This window comes from Rhopilema esculentum, chromosome 20 (assembly GCF_057945365.1).
Source record: "Rhopilema esculentum isolate cy_ngs chromosome 20, ASM5794536v1, whole genome shotgun sequence".
NCBI classification, from domain to species: Eukaryota; Metazoa; Cnidaria; class Scyphozoa; order Rhizostomeae; family Rhizostomatidae; genus Rhopilema; species Rhopilema esculentum.
Genome location: NC_142834.1, coordinates 12,516,733 through 12,543,826, shown reverse-complemented (window position 1 = coordinate 12,543,826; position 27,094 = coordinate 12,516,733). Strand labels below are relative to the sequence as shown.

The 27,094-nt window shown below is 37.9% G+C and overlaps 1 protein-coding gene across 1 annotated transcript; it reads left to right on the top strand.

The window, feature by feature from the left end:
- The first annotated feature begins 645 nt into the window (after nucleotides 1-645).
- Nucleotides 646-27,051, top strand: LOC135687201 (uncharacterized). The gene is made up of 12 exons (XM_065203707.2): nucleotides 646-895; nucleotides 7,176-8,248; nucleotides 9,924-10,038; nucleotides 16,054-16,141; nucleotides 17,882-18,251; nucleotides 19,261-20,359; nucleotides 20,830-21,021; nucleotides 21,701-21,883; nucleotides 22,414-22,833; nucleotides 22,983-23,451; nucleotides 23,805-23,931; nucleotides 24,712-27,051. The coding sequence occupies exons 2-12, from the start codon at nucleotides 7,328-7,330 to the stop codon at nucleotides 25,585-25,587; spliced, it is 4,860 nt and encodes a 1,619-aa protein (XP_065059779.2). The 5' UTR covers nucleotides 646-895; nucleotides 7,176-7,327; the 3' UTR covers nucleotides 25,588-27,051.
- The last annotated feature ends 43 nt before the right edge of the window (nucleotides 27,052-27,094 follow it).

Sequence of the window (27,094 nt, the reverse complement as noted above, 5' to 3'; positions counted from 1 at the left end):
TTCAAGATACCAACTGAAGATCGAAATGAAATGACAGTTAGTAAAAGGAATTAGTAAAAGCTGGGAGGTATCTTTCAAATGCTCTTTTACTCAAGCCTGCCTCTCCCCCTTTTGCCGCTTGGTCGTTGCGGCGTCCCTGCCTCTTCACTCAAGCCTCTTTTCTGACCTGGCATGGTATAACATTTAGAAGGTGGTGATTGTTTTTTTCTAGCTGCTGTGTTTAAAACAAGGTTTCAATGATTAAATGATGTATATTTGTTTTTTGATAAGGCCGACTTGAGTGGGATGTTTAATCTTTTCATTCATAACGCCAAAGAGGAAAGTTTATGATCTGTAGCAGGTGACTTCAATACACCCCACACAGGATTCGTGGTAAAATTCACTAGGAAGGCATTATCAGTAATGTTTTCATGAAGCTGTTTTCATGGCAACTTGAAGGTGGTTTTTTGAACCCCATCATATTAGCCCCCTTGCATAAGCACCCTCGCATAAACCCCATCGTATAAACCCCTAGTGGGCTTATTTGGGAGATTTATGTTATCATATAAAATTTTCAGAGTAGCTGCGATGGAGCAAATTAATCAAAAACTCTGATGTCCCCCTGGGAGTATCGAACTCTCACGGGTAGGAGCCCCCGTGCGCGAAACCAAGAACCCTTTTGTTGATGACACAAACGAGATCTCACAGTCTGGATACAGCCGTGGTTCAAAAAGTTTTTCCCTCATTACGAAAAGCTAACTGGATCTCCTAAAACCGACCGTAAAGTTGAAATTAATGTTTTAGGACACCAGATTGTACTTGTTTTCTTCTTCGCTGTTTGTCGCGAAGGCTCACGAAGTCACCGTGCATATGGCCTAGAGCAAGCTTGAATTTTGGCGTCGGAAAGGTGGTGCTGGTGAGTTCCTGTTTATTGAAGTGCATAGCGTGCATCTTTATTTAGATTAATTTTCCACGCAATTTTCATATAAGAGAAAGTTGACTTCAATCCCCTCATTGGATTTTTGTCGTTGTTTTTTAATAAAACGTGCATATTACACAAAACTTCAAGGGCGAATTGTTTGATTGGATTATGAATGTCTTTTAACGTAGTGTTCTCCGGTAATAGGGCGACCCATGCATGTCCTAAACTCAAGCGAAAAGTTAGAAATAGTAGATCTAGTCAAATAAACTAGTCAAATCAGTCTACAAGGCTAACGCCTAGCCAAATGCTTATCTGGAGATGTATATTCCCCTAAAATGTTAACTGTTTTTTCGACAAATTTTTTTGGTTGCTCTTCATGAATTGGGATAATAAAATACGTAAAGTACAGGTATTTATAACGGCTACGCATCTATTCATTCATTTGGACATTTTCTACAATTCTTGAGAATTACGGATCAATATTTTGTTTGGTTTCGCCTAATAGATTTAACCAATTATTTTTCACGATTCATAGCCTGAAGTCTAATTCTGGGCCTAAGGCCTTTAGCTAATGTTAACAATTTTTGACATGCTGGAGATCAGCAAATAAATATAATAGAATTACCTCTTCCTTTTTTTACTACCCAAGAACTTAAAACAGTTTCTGTTTTATAAAAAACAAAGCTATAATTGAAGATTACTTTAAATTTTTTTTTGATTTTTGATTTTTGCCAATTTAGCCTTTTTTCAAAAACTTACTAACTTTCAAGTTTCATAAAAAATTTAAAGTTACTGATTATATTTGTTTTCAAAATGCAATCTTTATCTTATATTAAAATAAAGAAACTTTATTACAATATATATATATGTATTACAATAAAGAAACTTTCAAGAATATTGGCCCTGCTGATTATTGCAATAAAATTGAATGGAAAGTATAAATATGTCCCCAAGTTGATTTCACTTTTAGGCTCATGTCATTTGATTGAATAAAATTCCCCTATCCAAACTCAATTTTTATGGACCTCATTATCTCAGACTTTTTCTGAAAGCTATGCCCTACATCTTTTTATGAACTATTTTGTTTTCAAAATTTATAGCCAGATATTTTAAAATGATAAATAATTGATCTAGTTGCCTTGTGTAGAGTAACTTAGGTGCTATGTAGCTATGCTATTTTGAAACAAACATTCAAAACTGTGCCATTTCAGACCTCAATGCAAGTTATGCCAGAATTGTAGGGCCACTTGCCAAAACATTTCTCTTTATTGGCTCTTTTGGAAGCTGCCTATGTAATAGCCAATTAAACACTATATGCCTTCTCCAATTTTGGAAGATTGGTTTTGCTTTTTCCTAAATCTGGCTGGGTTCCTTATATCTGCATTGCATAACACAGAATGATTCAAAAGAAGTTTTGGATGCCTGTTATCTTAAGACTGCCAAATATTTTCCATCTTTTGTAATTATTGACATAATCTCCATAAGGCAGAATCATTATGTAGAATAAATATACTTTTGATGTCACATTTATTATATATGTAAATATCAGTTGTTTTGTTGAAATTTTTGGATCCAAGCAATCTTTGGGCACCACTCATTAAAAGCATTTTAATAAAACAATACTGACTGAAAAATAAAATGAACAAAGATTTGCTTATGTTCTTTATTGATTTTGTTGCTTTTGAAAATATTACTTTTTTTCTAATAGTGGATCTTAATGAAAAATAGTGATAAAAATTTGTTTATGTTCAGTTTTTGGATGTTGCTGTTTTTCATGGAAAGGGGGCACTTTGCTAATAGACACATGCAGGGGGTAAGTCTCAGAATTTTATAGGTCACCCAAAAATATGACCTTTTTTCACTAAGACCCAAAAATGTAAGCTCTATGTTTACCCAAAACTATCCAAAATTGCAAAATCTGTAAAAATAGTTCCACGCAGGTATATTTTGTTTGAAACTGTACTTTTAATTCAAATTGGATTTCCTGTCCTTAATTTGATACCTAGAAGCATCCAGATTGTGTCTGCTGTTTTTCAGGATCCAAAAAATTATTTTCTGGCAAATGCTTCACCCAAAAGTATCATTTAAATTTATGTCTTCCCAAAAATTATCAGACAGACCCCTGTTGTTTCTATGTGAGAAGAGCCCCTGGAATTCCTTTGTTGTTTCTATGTGGGAAGTGCCCCAGGAATTCATTTGTTGTTTCTATGTAAGAAGTGCCACTGGAATTCATTTGTTGTTTCTATGTGGGAAGTGCCCCCAGAATCATTTGTTGTTTATAAATGGTATTATACAATTTCCAAATTTCTGACAAGAATCCCTAAACTTGCTTTTAAGCACAGTGTGTGCCAAAGGCAATCACTTATCTCCTCCATCTTTGTAAAGTAAACTAACATTGTTTGCAGAGGGTGGATAGCTGAATCTGCTCTTGAAAAAGTTTATCAGTATTCCAAATCTTTAGCCAGGAAGACTTTTGCAGGGAATGTAGCATAGAAAAATATGGAGAGATGATTTTAATGCCCCTCACAATTATAAATTATTAATGCAAGCAACCAGGCATAGTTGATTGGTTACTAAATTCTTTTGCAACTTTGCAACAGCTGTAAGATCAGAGTGCTAAGGCGTACACCTGAATGATTATCATGTACAGGATCAATTATACATGATATCAATCTGCTAATGCTGCCTCTGAACAAAGAAAGTTTACAATAGATTAAGGTCTTTGGTTGATAAGCAAGAGCCTGACCACATCATTTTATTGGCTGATTTATTTTTTTGCATATGTTTCTTCAAAAGCTATGCTTAAAATAAAGTGTCCTGTTGCTTCTTCTCCATGTGGCCACACCGCAAGATTGCTAGGCCTTGAATTGCTGAGAGCTTATGACTCCCTTCACTTTAGGTGAAAGTTTGTTCATGTCCACTATTCGATCCCAGACCCTCGGGTCTGTATTCTATGAAGGTGATTTATACAGACGCCCTTCAAACTACTGGAATAGTTTTGTTTTGACATTCCGTGCATCATTATTGTATAATATTTATCAAACTACAGAACATTCTATTTATGAACCACATGTGTTTTAGTCCTATTTAAAGCACAGGTAAGTGGCAGCAATTGATAACAAATGAATGAGCGGTTCGTTAGGCTGACATCTATCAAATAATCCTTACAACTTCAATGCTTATGCAATACTGAGTTGTTACTCCTAATATTGAAAATTACATTGAAAAAATCTAAAAAATATTGATTTTTCAATACATTGAAATATTCATGTGTAGTTTGATGTACTTTGAGACCATTGTCGGCTGTACTGGGAACTTTCTTATTATTCGTTTCATGACTGACGATCCCCTTTATCCTCTATATCTAGGGTACTTACTAATTACAATACAGAATGATTAACCTTCTGTGACAATGCCCGTTTGCATACCCATTTGTCTCATTAGTTGTTGCATTACTTGTCAGGCCTCATAACGGCATCGAATTTATAGCACATTACCGGTTCCTAATAAACGAAACGAAACATTACCGGTACCTTTTCATAAAACAAAAGCGAATAGTTAGTCATATTGTTGCAGAAGCTAAAAGATACTTATTAGAATTAAATTGCCATTGATGATGTTGTTGAAATAACTATTCTTGATGTTTTTAATCATTTTTTCTGGTACTTAAGCAGAACGTTAATTGATCCTCATTAATTTCCAAAGTTGCATTCATTAAGTGGTTAATCAATGTAGAAAACTTCTCTGCATTGTTGCTAGGCTATGTTCGTACAATAATGTCTACTATGAACAATTAGTTTCCCAATGTATTTCGGGGTAACAAAAACCTGTAATCCGTGACGAAATGTTAATTTTATTCTTTCTAAATATTTTTGTTCTGTGAGTTCTCTATTTATCTTGTATCATTTCTCTTCAATTTTTTGCGCTGTTTCCCCTTTCTGTTTATCGTTTTTTTGTCGTCGCTGTATTTTCATTGCAAGAAAAAAGGGCCTAAATCCAGCTTAGAATAAGATCTGTGCAGCCATAATTCTATCAAATCAGCCATCGTCATCACCAAACTGACATGATATCAGTGGCGGATTTAAGGGGGGCTACTAGGGGCAGTTGCCCCTCCCTTGACGAGTTGAAGCAAGTCTGGCGCCCCTTTTTTGGAAATTGTGCGCTCCTTTTAAAGAATGAGAATCAGGTGAAAAAGTTTCTGAGACCGATAGCTTAATTTGCTTCAAGGATTACATCAGAGTTAATTTTTTTATTCTGAAAATTAATTTGAAATTGTTGTATACAGCGTACTCTCGTCACCAATTTTTGAAAATTTTTCAGCGCCCCCACTACCAACTGCCCCTCCTTCAAGTTTGCTCTGGATCCGCCCCTGCATGATATGCTTTAGTATTAGCCAATAAGTAAAGGTTTGGGAAACACCTAAGATGGTGATTGGTAGTGGATATTCATATGGTGTTTGTTGTCAATCGATTCGCAATCGATTTCCTACCTAGCAATGTCTTCGCGTGCTTCCTTTTACACTGGTAGTGACAGGAACCAATGTAAAATCTCAAAATAGTTTTGAAAAAGTCAAATGTTTGCTTCTTCAAAGCCATGGCTAAACATTTATATCGCTAATGATTAACTTAAAATCCGATTCTTACCAAGGCTTCATCCTCAGAGTCCAGCTATTCCCGCAAACACACAATCTTTGGGGTTCACAACTCAATCCCTGTGACCTCAAGAAGGTTGGGATCTGTAGTTCTGTTTTGTCAACACCGAGGGCATTAAGTAATAGATGGAAAATTGGAGTTGAAGGCAAAAGCTCATCTTGATGTCGACCTGGATGAGATGTTGTCGCGAGACTTGCTTGGTTTCAGTCATTTTAAGCGAATGAAATAAAAATATCTTTGTTGGTTGAAGGTGTTTTTGTTGGTTGGTTACAAACAAACTTCTGAAGGCAAGAAGCTGCGGTATTTATTTGGCTTTCGTCGTATGGCGTTTTAAGAATCATAACTTGTTTCACCTTCCATTGTTAGACGTTCATAAAGTTATTTCTCTCTCATAGTAAATCTCAAGTAAACAAAAGGATTAAAGATAATTTTTTCTAGAATAAAGGGAGCCCTACTAATGATGAGGTTGTATACGAATAGTATAAAAGTACTCTTTCTAAATAACCATATGTGCCAATAGTATTGACAGGGACGTCGTAACCGGGGACCCAGAAACGCGTGACTCCTTGCTTTTTAAAAATTTCCCCTTTTATAAGAACTGCCAGCTTTGGAACTTTTGCAAGTACCTCTTCCTACCTGTGCCCCGCAGAAAGTTTCTGATACCAAGCTTGCTACTTTCTCTAAAAGCTTAGTTTTTTGTGTTATTTGTTTCTCTGAAGAATTTCCCAGAATGTTTCTTTCTGTTATACTTGATTTTACTTGGCAAGTATCAAAGTACAAGGCCGATTTTGTTGCCTTTGCGCAGGAAGGATGGGGTTATTTGCAAAATTCATTACAGAAGAAAGAACTGGGAGATATCAGCCAGAAACTCATACCTTGTCTGCTTCTGCTGTTTTTCTTCGCAGACGGGGAAGGGACTTTCCGTTTATCCCAGAAATATGCCTTGGCCTAGCGCAGATTGAACGAACCCCCTTTAATGTTTTAATGTCATCTTGCTCAGCGCACGAAAGCCAAGAACATAACAATGTTTACAAAAGGCTTGATCTAAATTATCATAATCATAACCACATAAAAAAGATCATTTGTCTTTCGGAAGATGGAGATTTCAGGCTTTTGGATTCTGTTTACGACAGTTACTCGAAATCTGTTGTGAAACCCAAGGCCCTAATGTTTTTCTTTAAATTTCCAAGAAGGACTATACTGACCTAACAGTGTGTAATTGACGTCACACCAAAACACATTTTTTGAAGGCAATATAAAGTTATGGTTGATTAAATCAAGGTTACTTCTTCAAATGGACTTTTCTGGTTGCAATGTAGATATGTATCATGTTGCGAAACGTATTAGGAAACAAACGACAAAAATTGGGGATGAGTGGCCGACTGTATTTCAAAGCTTGCCCCATTTCTCGACAAAAGGGGCTACGGCCTACCCCCAGCCCCCGCGCCTTTTACACTTACGCGGACAGTGATAAGGTAACTAGACAACGAAGCTCATCTAAGCTCTTGGCCTTAATTCTGTCGGTTTGCTTTGTGTAGTCGCGGAATGTTAATCAAAGATACTGTTTCATTCCTAACAGCGATGACAGTTCATGAGTTGACCTGCTATCGTTATTTTTTCAGATCAGCAATCAATAATCTACAAAGCGTGGCTCATCATCATAAGAAAACACATGTTGCACTCTGAAATCTCCATTGTGTTAATGAAAGGCGGATGAGGATTCACGAGCCAAAATTAGTTTCCACTGCAATCTAATCCACAAGGAACCACAAAAATGGGTGTTATGCGGGTTACTGGCCCGTTGAAACCGCAAGATTCGCGATGTGTCGTTTATTTGGCAGACGGCCTTTTGAAAGGAAAATACAAGAAAAACGCAGGCGGTTGTGGTGATAATTCCCACGAAAAGGACGTGAATTCGGACGATTTGGCTGAGGAAAACGAAGACAATTTGAAACAAGCTGCAGATTTTACAAGAGAGTGGACAGGTTCTTTGGAAGCTGGTGTATTTAGTCCAGTAGATATAGAAGAAAGCAAAGAAGATAATATTTCATCTGGATTTGATACGAATGCGCTTGTTTACGAGGAAGGAAACCGTTCTGGCTTTGGTGAGACAGCGAACAAAATCGAAGAGAGTCTTGCAAATCGAGTTAATAATATTTTGAGCTCATGTCGGACTACAGGAGGAATAAACAGCGAACGATCTGCGATAGGTTTTGAAGACCTTCAGAGAATCGAAGGAATCACAACTGATATCGAGGAGGAAATTACTCGCAGCTATAAGCAGAAATCTCGAATTAACTATATAGGTTTACAGTGTGAGAAAATGAAGAGAACAACTAGGAGAAGAGTGCCAGAAATGAAAGTTCAAACTTGTGGCCGGGGAAGGCCTCGGAAGAAATCAAATGGGAAGAGAGGTGGCAGCGCCTGTGATAAACAGTCACAGGATGGGGGTGATGGGGGCGATTCCAGATCTAACCGGGGTAGACAACAGAGAGGTGGTGGCCAAGGAAATGGTTGTGGAGGGGGGAGAAGGCGAAGGGACGACGATGATAGAGATGATGATAATGATGACGTAGAGGATGACTTTGATGATAACAATGAAGATGACGAGGAAGAAGAAGATGAACAAACAGGAACGGAATCTGTAGCCGATGAAACGGAGTTAAGTCCGGAGCAAGAAGCAGAAATGGCCCAGGTGTGCTTTAGTATTTGTTTGAAAATGCTAGCATATTTCGTGCGTAAAAATCTTAGTATAAACGATGAATGGTAAGGTTTTTTTTAATTTCATTTTTTTTTTATATGAAAGACTTTTAATACACGATTTCATGTTCAACTACACAAATTGAGTGTCGTGTCATTACATGCTATTTTTTGTCAACGTGAAAAAGGACTACCAACTGATCTCTTGTACCCTGCCTTTCTCCTATACCCTGCCTGTTTACAGTATTTGGACAATGAAATGTTAATGCTGACATTTCTCATACCCTGTATCATTTTGAAACGTTCCCAGATATTGTTATATTTATTTTATATATTTATGAAAACATTTGTCATTGTGATGTCAAAAACTCTGTTATAAGCTTCAGCTGTTACCAGATCGAAGAAAACATGGCGGCCACACATGCAAAACCCAAACCCCGTTTGTTTTCTAGAAATGTTTGTCTATAGGAGCTTGATGATATTATCTAGGGGACGGATAGACTCTTTCTGCACACTGCAGTACAACATACTACACTCTTTTTTTATACGAACCAGTAAATTTAAGTTCAGGCTGACTGTTCTTAATTTATTCGAAAATCTGAGGCTGGATTGTTCTTAATTTGTTCTTAGATGAATAGGGTGTAAGCAGTGCGATTGCTAGCTTTTTCGCGCTAGAGAGGTCAATTCCCAACAAAGTGAGTGAGACACCCTTCAATTGCCGCCAAGTTTGAATATTCACCGAAAAAACACCCACACATGGCTAAAAATCTTCGTTTTTGAGACAAAACGTTGTTCAGAATTGCATTTTACAGGAGCTCAGCCTCAGCTTGTTCTTAATTTGTTCTAACTTTCGAACCATTTTGAGGCTCGTGTTAGCTATAAGATTATTCTTATAAAAAAAGATTTAATTGAAAATTATAAAACTCAATTAAATTCATGCTAATGTTTAATGTTTTGTGGCTATCCAGCACCCGTTCATCCTCTTCCACACTTTTTCGAACTTCTCTGCTTTTGCACAAAATCGAGAAAAAAATAAACGTTTTTGTTTCTTCTCGCTTTCCACAAAACGAAGACAAAAATATATATTTTTGTGATTTTAATCGTTCACATGCTTCTTTGATGTGAACTTGTTTATATTAAATAGAAAACGTTTTCGTAGAACTATGTCTTTATGCGTTCACATTGATACGCCTCTTTTTAAATAACCTCAGTTTTTGTATATCCAACTTTGGAGAGCGTATCAAGACCTCCTTTATTGCCTATTTTGTTTGGATCACAATGTTTGCCTGCACAAATTGTTTTACAAGAACAGTGCAGAGCGAACAGGCCGTGAAAATTCTGTTTTTAAGTATTACTAATTTTCGTATTGGAGATACAGCTGGTTTGAGGAGTAAGTCAAAATTGAAGCATTTGATAAAATCAACCTCTGCTTGACAACATTAGCAATCTTAACATCCACCAAATCGACCTTGACCCAGCTACCAGCTCAATCTATCACAGTATCTCTAAAATATTTAATTCTTGCGAAATTAAAACACGAAGCTGACGTTGTTTGATAGAATTTGTCTATATTTGTTCAAAACTTTGAGTTCAAACTTGAATTCAAACCTCGTTTAAGTTTAATTAGGTCTAGTTTAGTTTAAGTTAATAATAAGATCTCTCTTTTTCAGGAGCTGCTTTCCCTCATCCCACCAAAGAATATGAATTGTGACCCCCCTGAAAAACCTGCCAAGCCAGGCACGGCTGTAAATATCCATGGCGTTGTGCTGCATGAAACAACCGGGGGTAAGTCTGGGTTACTTCTTATGTACACACATTTTTCTATTAGAAACGACGCCGAGGAAAAGCACTCAGTTTCTTTATTATTATTGTATTGTTACTTCAAGTTTGTTTAAATGTTTCTTCGATGCCAGATCCTAAATAGCTACGTTTTAGAAACTCGTATAAAGAACACCTAAAAAGCCACAAGAAGTTCTTCTCTCTATTTATCTATGTTTATTTCAACAAGAAATAGATTTTTAATCATCAAATATTCTCATTTGCACCCCATCTTCATAAGAATCAGTTTCGAGCAGTTTTCTCAGATCAAGGGTGATCAGTTAAGGGTGATCAGTGCTAAAGTTTCTTTTTTTGTCATCCTATGTAAACAGTTTCAAATAAATGAACATGTACCCGGAAAGGACACCTTAAGTAGTTGTATTTTTGCTTAACGCTTTGGACTACTTCATCATGTGTATGTGGTAAATTAAAGCAGAGTGTATGCGGTTCTCCTAACGCTAGTTTTTCATCTTTCTGTACTCTCTGGCTTGAGACAAGAGAGACTAGATCTTTTTCAATTGGATAGAGGGGCTCGATTTTAAGTTGGTGGCAGTTCTCCTAGCTTTCAGGATGCAGTTTTGGTATTTTTTATAAAAAGCTCTACTTGAAGATCACAGTTTATAGTTCAGTTCTCTTAGCAAATTTATGATTCTGAAACTGTATTCAAAGCCACTATTTTAATCGATTGTGATCAGGATTGGCCAAAAGCAGTCATTTTACCTGCACATTCATCCGTTAGAATAGGATTAACACCCAGAAAGAAAATCTGGCGCCCAATCAAATCAAATTTTATCTCGAAAGTCAAGAAAAATTATTTGGATTATAACTGGAATTTTTCTTGTCTTTTATTTATAATCCTAGCAGCAGAATCTGTTTTTGTAGTAAGCCATTATTATGTTTAAGAAATCTTTTTGACCCATGTTTAATTCAGGCATTAATATTTCCCTAAATTCTTAAAAAGCATCCACCGTTGACAAAGAGATATTGTTTTAAGACACATTATGTCATGTTTAGTGTTTGACCACCAAAGTCGCTGTCGCCCATGTCAAGGAAATTTCTTGTGATCAACTTGAATATCATTTCCAAATTGAAAAATCTAATTTAAATTCTTCATCACTGTATGAGCACCACCTTAATGCCATGTTTCTTAATACTGCTTCCTAATTAATCATTAATTTTGCGGAAACCATGCTGCTGAGACCATTTCCTTAGCAATCAAAGTAGAATAGCATAATTTTGTGTCCCCACAAAACCTATTCCGTAATTATTCTGTTAAACGCGAACCTCAATAATATTTTGCCCTCCAAAAGGCTTCGCCCACGAAAATGCGCTGTCCGTTTTATAGAGTTTGAAATATTGAAATGCAATAAATGAAATGAAATAAATTGAATGAATTAAATTGAATAAATTATATAAATTAGATAAATTAAATGAATTAATAAAATTGAATTAAAGATGCAGTATGAAATCAAATGTGACGCCCATTTCCAAAAAACTTTACTAATCTAGGAATGCTCGGATTTAGAGATCAAAAAAAGAGTTATAAATCTCCATTTAATGAACTATGGTTTTTAATCAACGTCAAATGTCAGTAAACCTGAGGTCGGGTGGTGCGGAGCGCCGTAATATAGGGCAGCGGTAATATGGAGAAGTGACTGTTGCCGTAAAATGGGGAAGTCCTCAGAAAAGGCTTTAAACGCGTGTTTTAGTCATTTTCCACTACATTTAACGATAGATCTTCGAGATAAAGTCTATCAAATGAAATATCTCCCAGATTTTTATCGATTTACTCCTTAAAACTTTCAAAAAATCTATCTTCGACACTCTAGCTCATTTAGGCCCGTCTTTCTTTTGTTTCCTCCACGAATATGAGGTTCATCCGCGCGTCTAACTAACACATTCGCGCGAATATATGACTTCAGTGCAGTAAGATGGAGAAGTACTTTATAAAACACGTAAAACCTTTCAAAATAAAAGCAACAGTAGCACATTTATTAGCCTGCCACATAATTACGATGCTTGTTGCAAAATTTTAACCAATATATGCGTCTTCCTTGTGTGTTTTGGTAATGGTACTTCCAGCGCCGTAATATGGGGCAGTCGGTTGCAACGCCCCCTGTTAGAATCCAAACTTGATTCATTTTGCGCAAAATTTGTCAAAATACAGATTTCATTGCCATTCCATGCATGATATTGGCCAAAATGTTTGTTTTAAACCATAAAAAAGGACAAGCACAGCTTGTCAAAACTAAGAAAAAACAGTGTAATACCAACCTCAACCAGATCACATTGGGCCCTCTCACAAAATCTTGTGTCTATAGGAGATCTTGGATCCAGTTTGTTGTTAGACTAGGGTGCCCAACTTGAAAGGGGCGTGTGTCAGTATAGATATACTTTACTGCTATATATAACATATACATACATGTTGTATTTTATAATTTTGAGTCCTTGCTAGCTCATCAGCCAATCCACCAGGTAGAGCATTTCGGGGCTTATGATCAGTATGCTCCTTTACACCTGGGTGCTTGTTTGAAACCGTATTGTTCATACTGATCATAAGCCCCGAAATGCTCTACCTGGTGGATTGGCTGATGAGCTAGCAAGGACTCAAAATTATAAAATACAACATGTATGTATATGTTATATATAGCAGTAAAGTATATCTATACTGACACACGCCCCTTTCAAGTTGGGCACCCTAGTCTAACAACAAACTGGATCCAAGATCTCCTATAGACACAAGATTTTGTGAGAGGGCCCAATGTGATCTGGTTGAGGTTGGTATTACACTGTTTTTTCTTAGTTTTGACAAGCTGTGCTTGTCCTTTTTTATGGTTTAAAACAAACATTTTGGCCAATATCATGCATGGAATGGCAATGAAATCTGTATTTTGACAAATTTTGCGCAAAATGAATCAAGTTTGGATTCTAACAGGGGGCGTTGCAACCGACTGCCCCATATTACGGCGCTGGGAGTACCATTACCAAAACACACAAGGAAGACGCATATATTGGTTAAAATTTTGCAACAAGCATCGTAATTATGTGGCAGGCTAATAAATGTGCTACTGTTGCTTTTATTTTGAAAGGTTTTACGTGTTTTATAAAGTACTTCTCCATCTTACTGCACTGAAGTCATATATTCGCGCGAATGTGTTAGTTAGACGCGCGGATGAACCTCATATTCGTGGAGGAAACAAAAGAAAGACGGGCCTAAATGAGCTAGAGTGTCGAAGATAGATTTTTTGAAAGTTTTAAGGAGTAAATCGATAAAACTCTGGGAGATATTTCATTTGATAGACTTTATCTCGAAGATCTATCGTTAAATGTAGTGGAAAATGACTAAAACACGCGTTTAAAGCCTTTTCTGAGGACTTCCCCATTTTACGGCAACAGTCACTTCTCCATATTACCGCTGCCCTATATTACGGCGCTCCGCACCACGGCGGTTGGTAAACCTAGAGGTATGTCACAGGGTGAGATTTTTGCTTAGGTTAATTAGGCCAACATTTTTCAAATCGCACAGAACAGCTTTAAGGGATTTATCTGTTTCGGAGATTGGCCTTAATTTCAAATTTGTCACCCTCTTAGCTGAAGAATAATTCTACTGCTTCAACTCACTACTAAATGTCATTTTCTGATTATATTGTGTCCAAGACTTGCTGTTGTCCACTACTCGAACGGTGACATTAAAGATATGGACACCAAGTTGCTTGGATGACGTAGTTCCTGGTTCTTATCTTCTTCTGAAATTTGCTTTCTTTCCCATATCGTATTTATATGGTCAACTTGGCACGGGCATCTAAGAAAATTCAAATTTCGTATGATTCTGAGATGGCGTTGTTCCAGGAAACCATATTTATGCATGCTAAAATTTTTTACTCAGATTATCCTTTTGGATATACTAATAATTCAGTGTTTTGATAAAATAAGAAATATTTTTCACCATCAAATAACAGAGCTTTTGAGCTTCTACCTCATCCCTATTCAGTACTTCAACGGTAATATAAACATGGGGATTGTTATCGGCTAAAACCTCAATAATCTCTATCAAGACTGCTGCAATTAACTTTATTGAACAAAACTTGGTTTTCCGCAACGGGTATTTTTCTTTCTATCGTGATCTATTTTCAAGCTTTTGATCTATGTTATTAGTCGTCTTGGAAACAAACACATTACATCATAACCTTGTTTCAATTAGATTATAAATCATTTTATCGACTTGGCAAACCTAATCATTATTTCGCATTGACCACAATCTTAAGTAGTCTGTTCGTGGTCACCTCTTTTACCTTCACATATTAGGAGAGTGACAAAAAGAATACCTCAGGCTTGTCTTGAATTGAATTGACGCGCTTCTACTTCAGTTCTGCTTGACACACGTGGATTTTATTGGTCATCAAGTTCTTCATTTACCTATTTATTCGTCAATTTATTTATTCATTTATTTATTTACATGTAGACACAACATTTCTTCAGTTTCCTCTAACCGAGTGTTGATAGAATTTTATTAGTAATAAAATGATAAATTAATTTATAGCTTAAATGAAGTAACTCACTGATTCTCTGGAAGATTTTGGTTTTTTGTTTAGTCGATGCCAGCCAAATAGGTGTTCTTTCACTTTTCTTTTGAATAAAGAAAAAGGAATTTTTTTTCTTATGTTATGGTAGGACACTGTCCCAACTTTTACAGCTGAGTAGCTCAAACTTCTTTTGGCATACTCAAGTATCATCCTGGGTAACTTTAAATTATTTTCTATGCAGGTAGGGTCGTTTCATAACTTAGACCTGGTTTTAGATTTATCCATAGCTGTCTCGGAGCAGAAATGAGCAGAATATCCATAACTGAATTATTTTATATGCCATAACTAGCTTTTCATAGTCAATTGCATTTTTTATCGTTGCACTATTGATAAATGTTAGGTTTTATTTGTACTGTCCATTTTTCATGCTATCTTCTAAATTTGCAGCCTCATTTTTACCTCAGACCTACCTGCATAGAAGAAACATAGTTAAAACCGTACTCTCTTTTTCTCGAAATTAATGAAACCGCAAGCTTGATTTTGAGAAAGATACAAGATTAAGCAGCAATCGAAAATTTCAACATTGCAAGGAGTACTTTCCGTAGGGGTTAAAATAGGCCTTAAGACGATAAAGAACATAACGATCGATTTCATCTACACAAAAATTGTATTGTGTTGTATTGTATTGTATTGTATTGTATTGTATTGTATTGTATTGTATTGTATTGTATTGTATTGTATTTTATTTTATTTTATTGTATTTTATTGTATTGTAGATTATTTAACGTTAGTTTTTACAATAGTGAATATAAACTAATTAAGACTAACGTGAAGCAATTTCAAGGATAGCATAAGAAAGAAAGATTGTAAGGATAGTGAGTCTTCTTAGTAAATCCGCAAAATGCTACCCTGAAGAAAACTGATGTTCTTGATGATTATTATGATCATGAAAATGTCTTGACAATGGTGATTGGCTTCGTTAATTATGGTCATAATGACCAAGAGTATAAGGATCGTTTTGTTGATTGCAATGATGATCAGAGTTCGTTACTCCAATATTTGACAATTCTTGGTTTGAATCACTTATCTATAATAAAGACTGGATTGAGTTTTCTTTTGTCTTGAAACACCAAAGTTTGAAGCCCACTCAATTTCAAAAGGAGGAGGTTCCAGAAAAAAGCTGGAAGCCATCCCTCAAAACCAATATTTGTATTATATGGATATGCGAGAGCTGCAATGCTATGTGTATAAGTACTGACTAGGGGAAGAAGGCCAAAGCAGCTGAAACATTGCTGAAAGTGACAGTGGGACCCTCTCTACGGATTGCGACTCTCTGGTCAAAATAGAAGCTCGATCCAGTCTTTTTTATAGATCAGGGGTTTTAATGTATAACGAGACAATGTATCCTTCAAGTAGTTGAAGTGATTTTCTGGTTCTGAGACCTTGTCTGCAATTTTAGGGCTGGTGGTATTAAATGTCAGATGGCGAAACAAGATATATTCTGGTGCGCTGATTGACGTCAGAAAGAGCAGATGGGCGTCTGAAAGGTATGAATATCGAAATATTTCTCTCCACTTGCACTTTGCCTGTACTTTGTGTAATTAGAGGCTAGCTGATTTGCAGATGGTCCATTGTGGCATGACGCTTTTTCGCAATCTGTTAGATTGCCAGAAGATTATCGAATCTAATATACTGTTTCAATTGAAGCTGTTTTTAAATCTGTATAAAAGAGCATTCACACACTCAATGGTCATTTCTTGGAAAAGGCTCGTATCTTGCCTGCTGAAATAATTGCAGTTAAGACCCTGGTCAACGGCTGCTGTGCAGCGTTTCTGGTGGGGTCGTGGTAAATCCATCAGGCAAATCTGCACTGATGCCTGTAAGAACCGGAGAGAGGGAAGATCAGTACATTATATTGCCGAATATCAATAAATCGTATAGCTTTGATATAAAGAAACCATAATATAAATGTTGGGGTACCATAATATAAAGAAACCATTGTTGGGGTACCATAATATAAATTTATGGTACCGTATACCAACAGTACACGGGAAATGCCTGTTGGAGACAGCATGATGAGAAAGGGAAACCAGTTATATTGCTATGTTTGGCCTTCCCAGTGTATCCGTGAGGTATTACATTGCTGCTGTGTGAACAGGAGGCGAGCCTCGAAATCATATGTCGACTCTTACTACTCATTAGTAATATGCAGTGGCCTTTGCGCTTTGACTTGAAGAGCCAATAGACTCTAATGAGATTGATAATGGTTTAGAAGATGTCGTTTTTGAAGAACCACAAGCAACCGCAAATTGTCGTAATAGATAGCCAGCTGTAATCTGTGCAATATTTCTCAGTTAACCGAAAGCGGCAAATCCAGTGCGTCTCGTTGCGTTTTTCTGCTCTAAAGTTATTAAAAGTTATCAGTTGAAGAACTGTTCCCTTCTAGGGCCTTATCTGATTTAAGAGCGTATATCTGCAGTGTTACCCCTAATAAGATTTGGGAAAATTTCGTAGACATGAAAGTAATCGCTGATTAGGATTCAACTACCACCTGGCTCTCCACACTGCTGTTTCGGCTTTGTTACGGTAGTTTTGAGTCGGGGTCTTTACTAGCTACGGCTCGGAATAATCATTTTCTCAGTTTATATTGTTCGGGAGATGAACCATACCCCTCTTCCAGACATGCACTAGCCCCTGTTTCAGGGTCATTGCACATGCCCATTATCACTTGAAGGCCTGACGGGAAGTTCAAGAGTTGTGTGGTCACAGACAGAACAGCTGTTCGAATACTGTTATTAATGCGCATGTGCAATGATCCTGCAACACTGATTGGTTTAAGACGGTACTGTTTCAAAACAAACATTGAATGACAACAAACATTTGTTTTGCTGTCATTAAGCAACTATTACCTTCAGAATATAACCTCTGATTTGCAGTTTCTTTGTATCAATCTGTATTGTTTGAGTTTCAACGTTGTATTTTATCAATTGTCATGGGACGTTTGACTAACTCTTTTGGTACGTTTTCAGCCAATCCTATCCCTTTTTCTGTAAACATTGTACTATGATGTATATAATGAAACTATATCCCGATGAATGACGGTGGTCACCTAAAATCTCATTGGTTGCAGTATACAATTGATAATGTTGCATTTTCCAAACAGCAATGCGGCATTAGCGTGAACAGTTGATTACAGGGATATAGTATCTTTTAGGATTTACATTCTAATTTTGTTTCGATTTATGTAAAAGTTTATAGCCGGAATGAAATTTACTTGATTTCTGCAGGATAAAGCCGGACCCCTTTCCCGAAGGTGCAAATCCAAAACCGGCCGACCTCATCAAAATGAACGGTAAGCGTAAGGGCAAGAAATCAAGATCGCCGGAATTAGCCGAAAAAGAAGGCAAAGAAGGCGTAGACCTGAATGGCGAGCAGACATTCAAGGAGCCAACTGGCGTTCCCCTTGCCTTTAAAAGACCTTCAGATGGGACGGAAAATTCCGACACTGGTGTTAAGAAGAAAGCACGCCTCTCTCCACCGATGATTGAGTGCCCGGAACCGAATTGTGGAAAGAAATATAGTCATAAAAATGGTCTCAAATACCACCAAGCGCATGCCCACCAGAATAAGTCAGAATCAGAGGACATCAAGCCAGCGGTAAGTTGCATTTCTATTTTGCAATTCGGGTTCAGTTGTGTTCACATTAGTTGAGTATCCCCCGGCTCAAAATACAAAGCCATGTAGTTAATTTTGCAATTAATGAGTTAGGGAAAAAAGATGGCGTGAAACTACTGATTAATAGTTTAGATGCAACGGGAAAGAGTAAAATTGCGGGAAATTAAAGAGAGAGAAACAACGAGAAAGGGAAGACGAATTACTTGCATGGGAAAGGAATTGTATCAAGGAGATGAGTAGAAAATCAAATGGAAGGGACAATAAAAGGGACACGAAAAGAAAATTACAAAGGAAGTTTGAAAGATACGAAATACGACGTTTGGAAGATACGAGAGAAGAGAAATGAAGAGAAGAAAAAGGTAGAAAACTTGGAGGTGGAGAAAATGCAGACTGTGAAAGATAACTGAGAGAAAAGTATTAGTAGTTAGAGAAAATTGGGAAAAACAGGCAGTTAGAAGTATACTAAGTGAATTAAAGGGAGGGAGTGGAATGAAAAAAAGGAGAATTAGAGAGTGGGAAAAAGCAAGTTTTGTGGATGCTCTTTGGAGAGCTCAGCAGGAATGTAGAATAAAAAAAGGAGGGGAGAAGCGAATGGAAAGAACGTGAAAGAAAAAGAACAGTCAGAAGAAAATGGAAGAATAAAAAAGGGAGAAAAAGGAAAAGAAAGAGACGATGTAAAAATTATATTTATATATATTTAAGAAAAGTGGAAATTGGTGTAAAGGTAACGAAGATAAGATACAGCCCTAAAGAATTCGTGTCATTTGATTCTTTCATTATCATAAATGCGATTTGTTACTGTGTAATTTTAGAACTACTTGAATAATTCAACAGTATTTTGACAGAGGAGAGCGTAGGAGAATTCGTCGATCGTGGTCTATTTGGTATGGGCGGCTTGCCTAAGATGTCGACATTCTTCTCACATTAGTTCGAAGTTAAAGTAACTTTATTATATTTTCTTACCGATCACTGGCATTGTTTTGCGCTATAGGTGACAATCAGCACACAAAGAGCATCAGCATCCGACTCAGAGCCAACATCAACAACAGTAATGGCTCAACAGAAACCGTTGGTCGATCAAAAACCTCTAATTGGGCAGTTTGCAGACATCAAAGGAAAACCATTACTTGCACCAACAACAGAAAGCTGTATGCCTGCCATTACACCAAGCACATTGCAAGTCGTTGCATTGACTAAGGCTGGGGATCTAACCAAAACAGGCCTTACCCCCGTGGTTACCATAAAGACGGAGGAAGAGAGTGCCGTTGACTCGATCAGAGATGTCAAATTTGAAGAATCTGAGAAAGTCAAGGAGGCTGTGCAAGAAGTGCCAAAGATCATGCTTGAGTCATCATCAGGTGATGAGCCAACAGAGTTGACGGGGGTAAGTGAAGCGAACAGAATGGAGATGGCACGGCCCGAGTCTTTGTTTTCTGTTGGAAGCCAAGCAGGACTCGCCCCCTTTACTTCAAGAGTCAATTACGCCCAGTTCAGCCCCACTTTAAACCCACTTAATCCTCAAACTCTGAACAATAGCCTAAGTAATGCTCTGCAGACAGCCTCCTCAAAGTCTGGTGAGAAGTTCGAATCGGAGCAAGATAAGCGGTCTAAAGAAAGTGCAGACCTTGAAAGTAGCGAATCTAGGGACGAAGTGCGTGCAAAGATGCGCCTTGAGGATATCGCACCAGATTCAATAGATGCCAGTCTTCGTCGTTTTGTGTTCAGCAAAGATGTGAAAAGTGAAGATATGGTACCTTCCTCGCCAGATGAACCAGATGCAACAGTTGAGCTGCTGCCCGGGAGCTTAGGACCGCATTTGTTTCCAAAGGACACCAAGCCAGCTTTTGCTTTGCAACAGGCGTCCTCCCCCGGGCTCGCTGGTGACCAGTCTAGTTTCCAGGCTTCCCATTTTTCAGTTTCACTCTACAACCAGCTTCGTCAAGGTCATGCTTCTAGGTTGCTAATGGGCGTAGATTCTGTGACAGGAGACCTTGCCGAACCGTCTGATATTCAAAGAGCTATAGATCAGGTTGATGTGCGACGTCATGTCTCCCCAATTTTACTCAACTACCTCAACACAGGATCAAGAGGTATGCAGCAACGAATCTTGCCTTTTCACTTTCTCATTGTGTTTCTTATTTATTGACTTATGTGTGCAACGATCAGGCGGGAGTGTAAAATTAATAAGCCGTTGAGAATTATATTAGTAGTTCAACTTTTCCTCGACTGATTCAGCCGCAAGATATTATTTTACAGTTACCTTGATAATGTATGGTTAAGGCTGAGGTTCTGGCTCTCTTCCTGGCTTTGCTCTGCGCATGCACAGGTTGCATTAATAAGCTAATATCTTTGTGTTTGGAAAAAACGTTTCATAGCCAAGACATGCACTATGCTTTAGGAAATTTGACATTTCTTTCATCAAAGATTGATTACCATACCTCTAAATTCTTTCTTTTTAAAGCGTGCTTGGAACAGGCAGGCCCATGCGCCTGTGGATTTTGCAAACTTGTTTTTGTTTAAACTAGCCTCATTTAACTTTGGGTGACTTTTCTGTTCTAAGCTCGAGACAGTGCTGCCGAAGGCGAGGCAAACAATGACGAGGTTTCCACAAGTGTCAAATTGGATGCCAATGGAAGGCCAGTAAAGAAAGTCGAGGGTAAAGAAGCCTCTAGTCCTAGTTCGACGTCATTGCTACCAATTGGAGCAGGGGGAAGAGTAGATCAAAACCAGGCCCGCAGAGATCGTGCTCAAGGTGAGTTGAAAACATAGTGTTTCTTCGTGGAAGCCTGGTCAGTGACGTAACTCTTAGGTGGGGGGGGGGGCGGGGGACTATTATTATTTAAATGATTTCAAATGTCAATTTTGTTGCAGTAACGCTTTAAGTAAAGAGAACTCCAAATTTATCGACCATTAACCCTTTCATAAAGTCCGTAATTTCTAATTGACTTCCAGATATGAAAGAAAATATTCATTTATTGATACTTACTTTGCTATAAGCAGTCCTGAATTCCATCTGATATCGACCATTTTGATATGACCCTGTTGTTTATCACTAAGTCATTAAAGTAAGGCAAGGCAATTTTCATTTAGACATAATTTTAATGGCGTTTTCAAACTGATACTGAAATTTCTTCAGATTTGAGTGAAATATTTGCAGACTGAATTTTTTTGACTTGCTAATTTCAGAGTGGCACATTAACGCGATGATATTGTATATTTTGTGTGCGGTCAAACCGATGAATAAAGATTTTTAAAAAGTTAAAAATTAATTACCATTCTTGCGAACATAATTGATGCATTTTCTTTGATGTTATGCTATTTCAAATTGTTTCTCTGACCTCGGCTTCTGATGATGTGTTAGAAATTAAGTATACCTTCTATATATTTTTACCTTGCGTACTTTTAAATGACCAATGAAACACTTATTGCAGGAAATACAATCCAAAAACCGGAATTTCTACAGCCTAACATAAGTGCTGGTAGGCCCATTGTAAAGCCGGCCTCCAAACCAGAGAGCATTACAGGGGGCCTGAAGATAGGGGGCAACGGAGCAAGCCGATTTGGGCAGCATGGACAATTTGCCGCTGAAAAGCAAGGTGAAGATTCTAACCAAGGTATGTTTGATAGAAACTATAAAAGCAGTAACTTTTATTTCAGCTGCTCTATATCCTGTTCGTCTGATAATAATCTTAGCATGAACAGAATGCACCAGCTTACCCTATTCATATATTGCTATAAAGTCTCGAAAAATTTCTTGTCTTGAATATTTACTTTTTTTAAATAGAGTACAATGATCAGTAACGTTATTTTGGGCTTAGCCCAAGATTTGCTGAAGATGGTCCCTAAATAGTCCTTTTAGGTGCGCAAGGACTTTGCTCTGGCTGGCTTTATTAAACATATATCTGATGCATCATTAACAATACATAAACATGTTTTAACAATGAAACATCTACAACTTTTCAACGTTGGCGATTCTGTGAGGTCATTCATAGGTCGCCTTTCATATTTGCAAATTCTCACTCAGTTTTCTTAACGAATCTTGGTTTCTCTAAGAAAACATGTCACTGCTTGTACTTTGTTACTGCCCCCGTCAAAAATACAGCTCCAAACAAAAGATTGATCTATCTTTGAATGTTTGTTATAGAGAGCCAGTCTACAGGCGAGAGAGCTGTCACCCCAAAAAACCTTTCTCCGACATCATACGTCGACAAACAGATGATAGAAGCAAAAACTTGGGTGCCAAAGGAGGTCTATTGGCAGCCTCCACAAAAGAAAACAATAGGGCAGGATAGACCTCAGTTTTCCCCGGGGAAGGAAAAAACTGGGAAGGACCAAAGTGCAACTGTGAGAATGGGATCGGAGGCAGACAAAAAGGTGGGAAGCCCATACGACCATGGAGCCGTTGCTGCGGAGTACATGAAGAAGATAGAGCATGGTACGAGTCCGAGTCCGGTCGGGAAAAAGAATAAACCGAATCCTACGACACCGGTTCCTTATCCGAGCACAGTTATGACTCCTTCAAGCTCGGAAACTGATAGGATAAAGCAACTTGATCCTCAACAAGGTAATCACAAATTGTTGACATTCAGTTTTTCCAGCTTATTGGACTGTAATTTTTTTTAATGACCACCATTAAGAAATAATATGTTGACCCTTAATCTTGATTGTGGAAATGGGGTATTTCAATGTATTGTTGTTGTCTCTTGTTTGCAGATAATAGCCAAGACGTCCCAGAAATATCCCGCTTTACTTTGACAGGTGGCAGATCAGTACCTAGTCCAGCGGAATGCCGCGGGCGCCCTCGGAAAATCCGCGTTGAGAAAACACAGCAGATTCCAGTCGGAAGTGCAAAGGATATTGAAGGATCACGTGGTGCTCCTGAGCACGGTTCGCGCAAACAGACAACAACTTGCAGTTATACACGTACAAGCGTAATACACTCAATGAGTACTCCTCCAGAGGAGCTGCGAACTGTCACATCAGTGAAGGAAGAGTACGTATCTCCTGATGGCAAAAGGAAAAGTCCCGCTGTACAGCATGACCGGCTGGCCTATGAAAAGAAAATGAAGCAGGATTTCAGAAAAGCGGAAGCCAATCGAATATTTGAGGCTGAACGCGAGAAACTGAAGACTCGGCATGTTGAAAGCCACTACGCAAATGAAGTCAGAAACATGCAGATGAGGTTTGTGATATTCAAAAATTCGACATCGGTAATCTTTTTTTCCCAGTCCATCAATTCGTTATTTATAAGTGACCCTTTAAATGTCCTTGGTACGTTAACAGGCCAGGTGAATGGAAAAAGGCTGCTGCTTGCAGTATTAAGCATCGTATCCTCAGCGTGACTACTAAAGAATGGTCGGTCAGTAGAGCTTTGTTTTCTCACCAGTCACGTTGCTTTTGTGGAGCAATAAGATCCTCACTTTCGACACTCTGCCACGGTTTTTGTAAAAGATCCACTTTAGTATCCCCATCATTGTTATGTCATCAAGTTGCATGTCTTTTCAGTATTGTTAAGTAAGGCTCTACATGTTTTAGGGCGCAGGAGCTGCAAGCACTTCCAAAAGGCGAGTTAGCCTTACGGGGCTCTGCATCCCCCAGTTCAAGATTTCCAGGCATGTCTGCTTCGGCATTGGACAAGGCTGATCGACATTCCAGGGATAGGGTAAGTCAGTCACCACTATTTGGTATCTAGAGATTTGGTATCAGGGGTTTAAAATTTTAATCCCTGTTTGTTTTTCCTGTTTGTCTTGTAAAATCTTGTTTTTGGAATGAAACTCAAAAGTAAGTTGTTTAAACACATTTTTCTAGAACAGTGTCTGTGCATTTAGTAAGTTCATTTGAATTCTATATGCTGTTTTTACTTTTTGCTGTTTTTTTTATAACATTCAAAGGTGCTCTAATGAAAATCGCTATCCATTTTTATCCTTGTTATCTTGTCTTTATTATTCGTAGGAAAGTGGTTTTTTCAGTATTCACTTTTTTCGAAAAGTTTTTTATCGGTACTAAATTTAAAAATGGCTTTGAATGACAGTTAACATTTTTAGACGTACTGAAGATTTCCTCTGACTCTCCATAGCTTACAATTAGTCACTATAATGAACCAAAAATATTTGTAGTTAGAAAATATTACACATTCACATTTCCTATTGTTATTCTGACTGTGTTCTATGCTGAAACGAGTTTCACAGGACAACCTTAAAGTATAGGTCTAAAAATGTTCTCTTTTTCAAGCAACTCTCTTTTTTGTCCATATCCTCTAGTTTTAATCAGATTTTAATTTGATTTTCTAGCTATTTTTGTTGATAATATTTACTTGGTTTTCGTATGAATGCTTTCTAAAGGTAGATGTAGTTTTGGCTTGGTTGGCAAGGTCTTCTATTATTCTCGTTTATCGTCGAGTGATTACTACGAACCATTCTAAGAAGCCGTGTTTTTTTTGCAGATGGACACCAAGAGCATTCCAGTGTCACCAGCATATGGCCAGGGTACGTCATATCCCTCTCATCCAGCGTCTGAAATCGAGAAGTTCCGACCTGAATACCCACAGCATGATTTTCACAGGACACCATTTGCTGGTTCTCTCCCTCCAGTAGAAGGCTATCTGGGGATGTCCACCTCGTATGCTGGCAGTAGCTATTATGGTCAACGGGTGGGGATGTCCCAGGCAGATGCATTGGCGCAACAACGTTTTGAACAGTTGATATCGAATTCTATGGAACAGGAAAAGGCTTTTGCTAAATATTCGGCAGAGAAGAATGAGCAGGCTTTAAAGCTAGCTGGAGAGCAAGGCAAACACCCACACGCAGATAGGATGAGACCGTCAAGCCGCGATGGGCATAGTCACCGACCTACGTTTTACCCATCGCCACTAGGATTCCAAACTAGGGAGCCAAGCAACCCATCACGTAGCCCCAAAGGAAGCCCGTTAAGTTACAGACTTGGAGATATGCTGGCAGCCTCGAGAGGCCAAAGACTCGAAAGCGAAATTATCCCCAAAGATTCAAAAGCAGGGATGGGCGATGGTCGACGAGACATACGCCGAGAATTTGGCCACCCTTATGGACCCCAGTTCTTTCAGCCCTCATACCAATATTCAGGACTCACGTCCAATAAACCTTTCTCACAAAGGATGAGTGAGCAGCGAAGCCCATATAAACACCCGTCTGAGATGGAGAAGGGGCGATACCCATCACACTCAAGCAGCCAAGCACATAGCGGTCCAGGAGGTATGCTGTCTGCGAACCTCGTGTTGACTAAAGCGGATAGCCTTGGCTACGGATCGGTTCATTATGACAGTCGAAATCCCGATAAAAAATGAAAATCCTCTCGAAATGCGATTCTTTGGATTTCTCCTTAAGCATTTTACGATGACAAGCTAAATTGGTGACATCATTTGAGTAGAATTTTTTGGCTCGCCTTTTTGACATATAGAGCACCTCGTTCTACTAGGAGATCTCACCATTATCGAATGTATTATTTGAATCTTAACTTCGCAAAGGTTTCTAAATGTAACCCTGTAATGTTGCCGCTAGAGAGACCTAGAAAATCGAGTCCTATGCGACGTATCAAATGCGACGCTAAATGTCTACCGACAAATCTTCTAAACCTTTACTGACAAATGTGCTATGTGTTCCTCTGTTGCGGTAACAAGATTTTTTTCTCTTGTCATTTGTGACAGCAAAAGTGTCAGTTTTTAAGACAGGGAAGCATTGCGAGATTCTATTCTGAAGAGATGCATTGCGAGATTCCACGCCACACGAGTGTATTGCGAGATTCCACGCTACACGGATGCATTACGAGATTCCATGGTACACGGATGCATTGTGAAGACGATATCTTTTAGCTTACAGCGGTTTTGTTTTGTTTTGTTTGGTATATTGAGAAACGATTTTGTAATTATTGTGCAAGTAGGTTGAATCAGCTGGAGTAAAAATTGTAATGAATTTGTGTAAACATGATTACTTGCAGTGGCAGACACCAGGGGGCCAGGGGGTAGACCGCCCACCAATACTTTAGAGGACAATGGGAAATGTGACGCCATCTTATTAAAACAATAAGCTTGTCCCTCATATTTGATCAAATGTCTGCCCCTGGTTACTGGCCATTGAAGTACGATTTTAAATACTTTTTCACTAATCCAGAAAGAATCATGATATCCTGCTATATTTGAATAGGGCTTGACCTGTGTTAAGAAATAACTGGAAATTTATAAATTCATAAATTCTGGTCATTTTCATGAATATTCATGTTGTGTATTCACACGATATATTTCTAATACACGAGTTTCCACTCTAAGAGCTTGCACCCTTGATCCTAGGACTTAAGATTTCTACCAATGCAAATAATTAAATTCAAGTTTGTCAGTATTGTTTTTTGGATGTTGTTTTAAAAATGCTGATTGTTGGCTGAAATGTCACAAATGTAAATACTACTTTTCCATAAAAAGAAAACATTGTGGGTTCTGCTTGAGACAGAATGCTGGAGCTATGTTGAGACGACCGGTTAAGTTCGTCGAGAGAATTCGCAGTTGTTTTAACCAATGAATAAACTTAGCATCTACTGAGCGCATTTCAATTTGTAAATACCGTTTACCGCCCAACCATCTATAATAAAAGACGACAACAATTTTGTTTCATTTAGCTGGAGGTGTGTTGTCCTGGTTTTGTTAATTTTTACTCAAATTATTGAAAATATGTGCGTTAAAGGCCTCGTGTAATTTTTGCTTTTATGTTTTCTTAGTTTTATTAACTTCAAGAAGTGAATTTCGAAATTGGGAAATAAAGTTGTTTTCTTTCTCCAAACTATTCTCTGTATTTTCGATTATT

What these genes read in the sequence shown, in the direction of transcription:
- LOC135687201 (XM_065203707.2), top strand. Translation starts at nt 7,328, where the DNA reads ATGGGTGTTATGCGGGTTACTGGCCCGTTGAAACCGCAAGATTCGCGA. An exon ending in AGCAGATGGGCGTCTGAAAG is followed by an intron (nt 16,142 to 17,881) that starts GTATGAATATCG and finishes TGATTTCTGCAG; the next exon opens with GATAAAGCCGGACCCCTTTC. An exon ending in AGGTGAAGATTCTAACCAAG is followed by an intron (nt 21,884 to 22,413) that starts GTATGTTTGATA and finishes TGTTTGTTATAG; the next exon opens with AGAGCCAGTCTACAGGCGAG.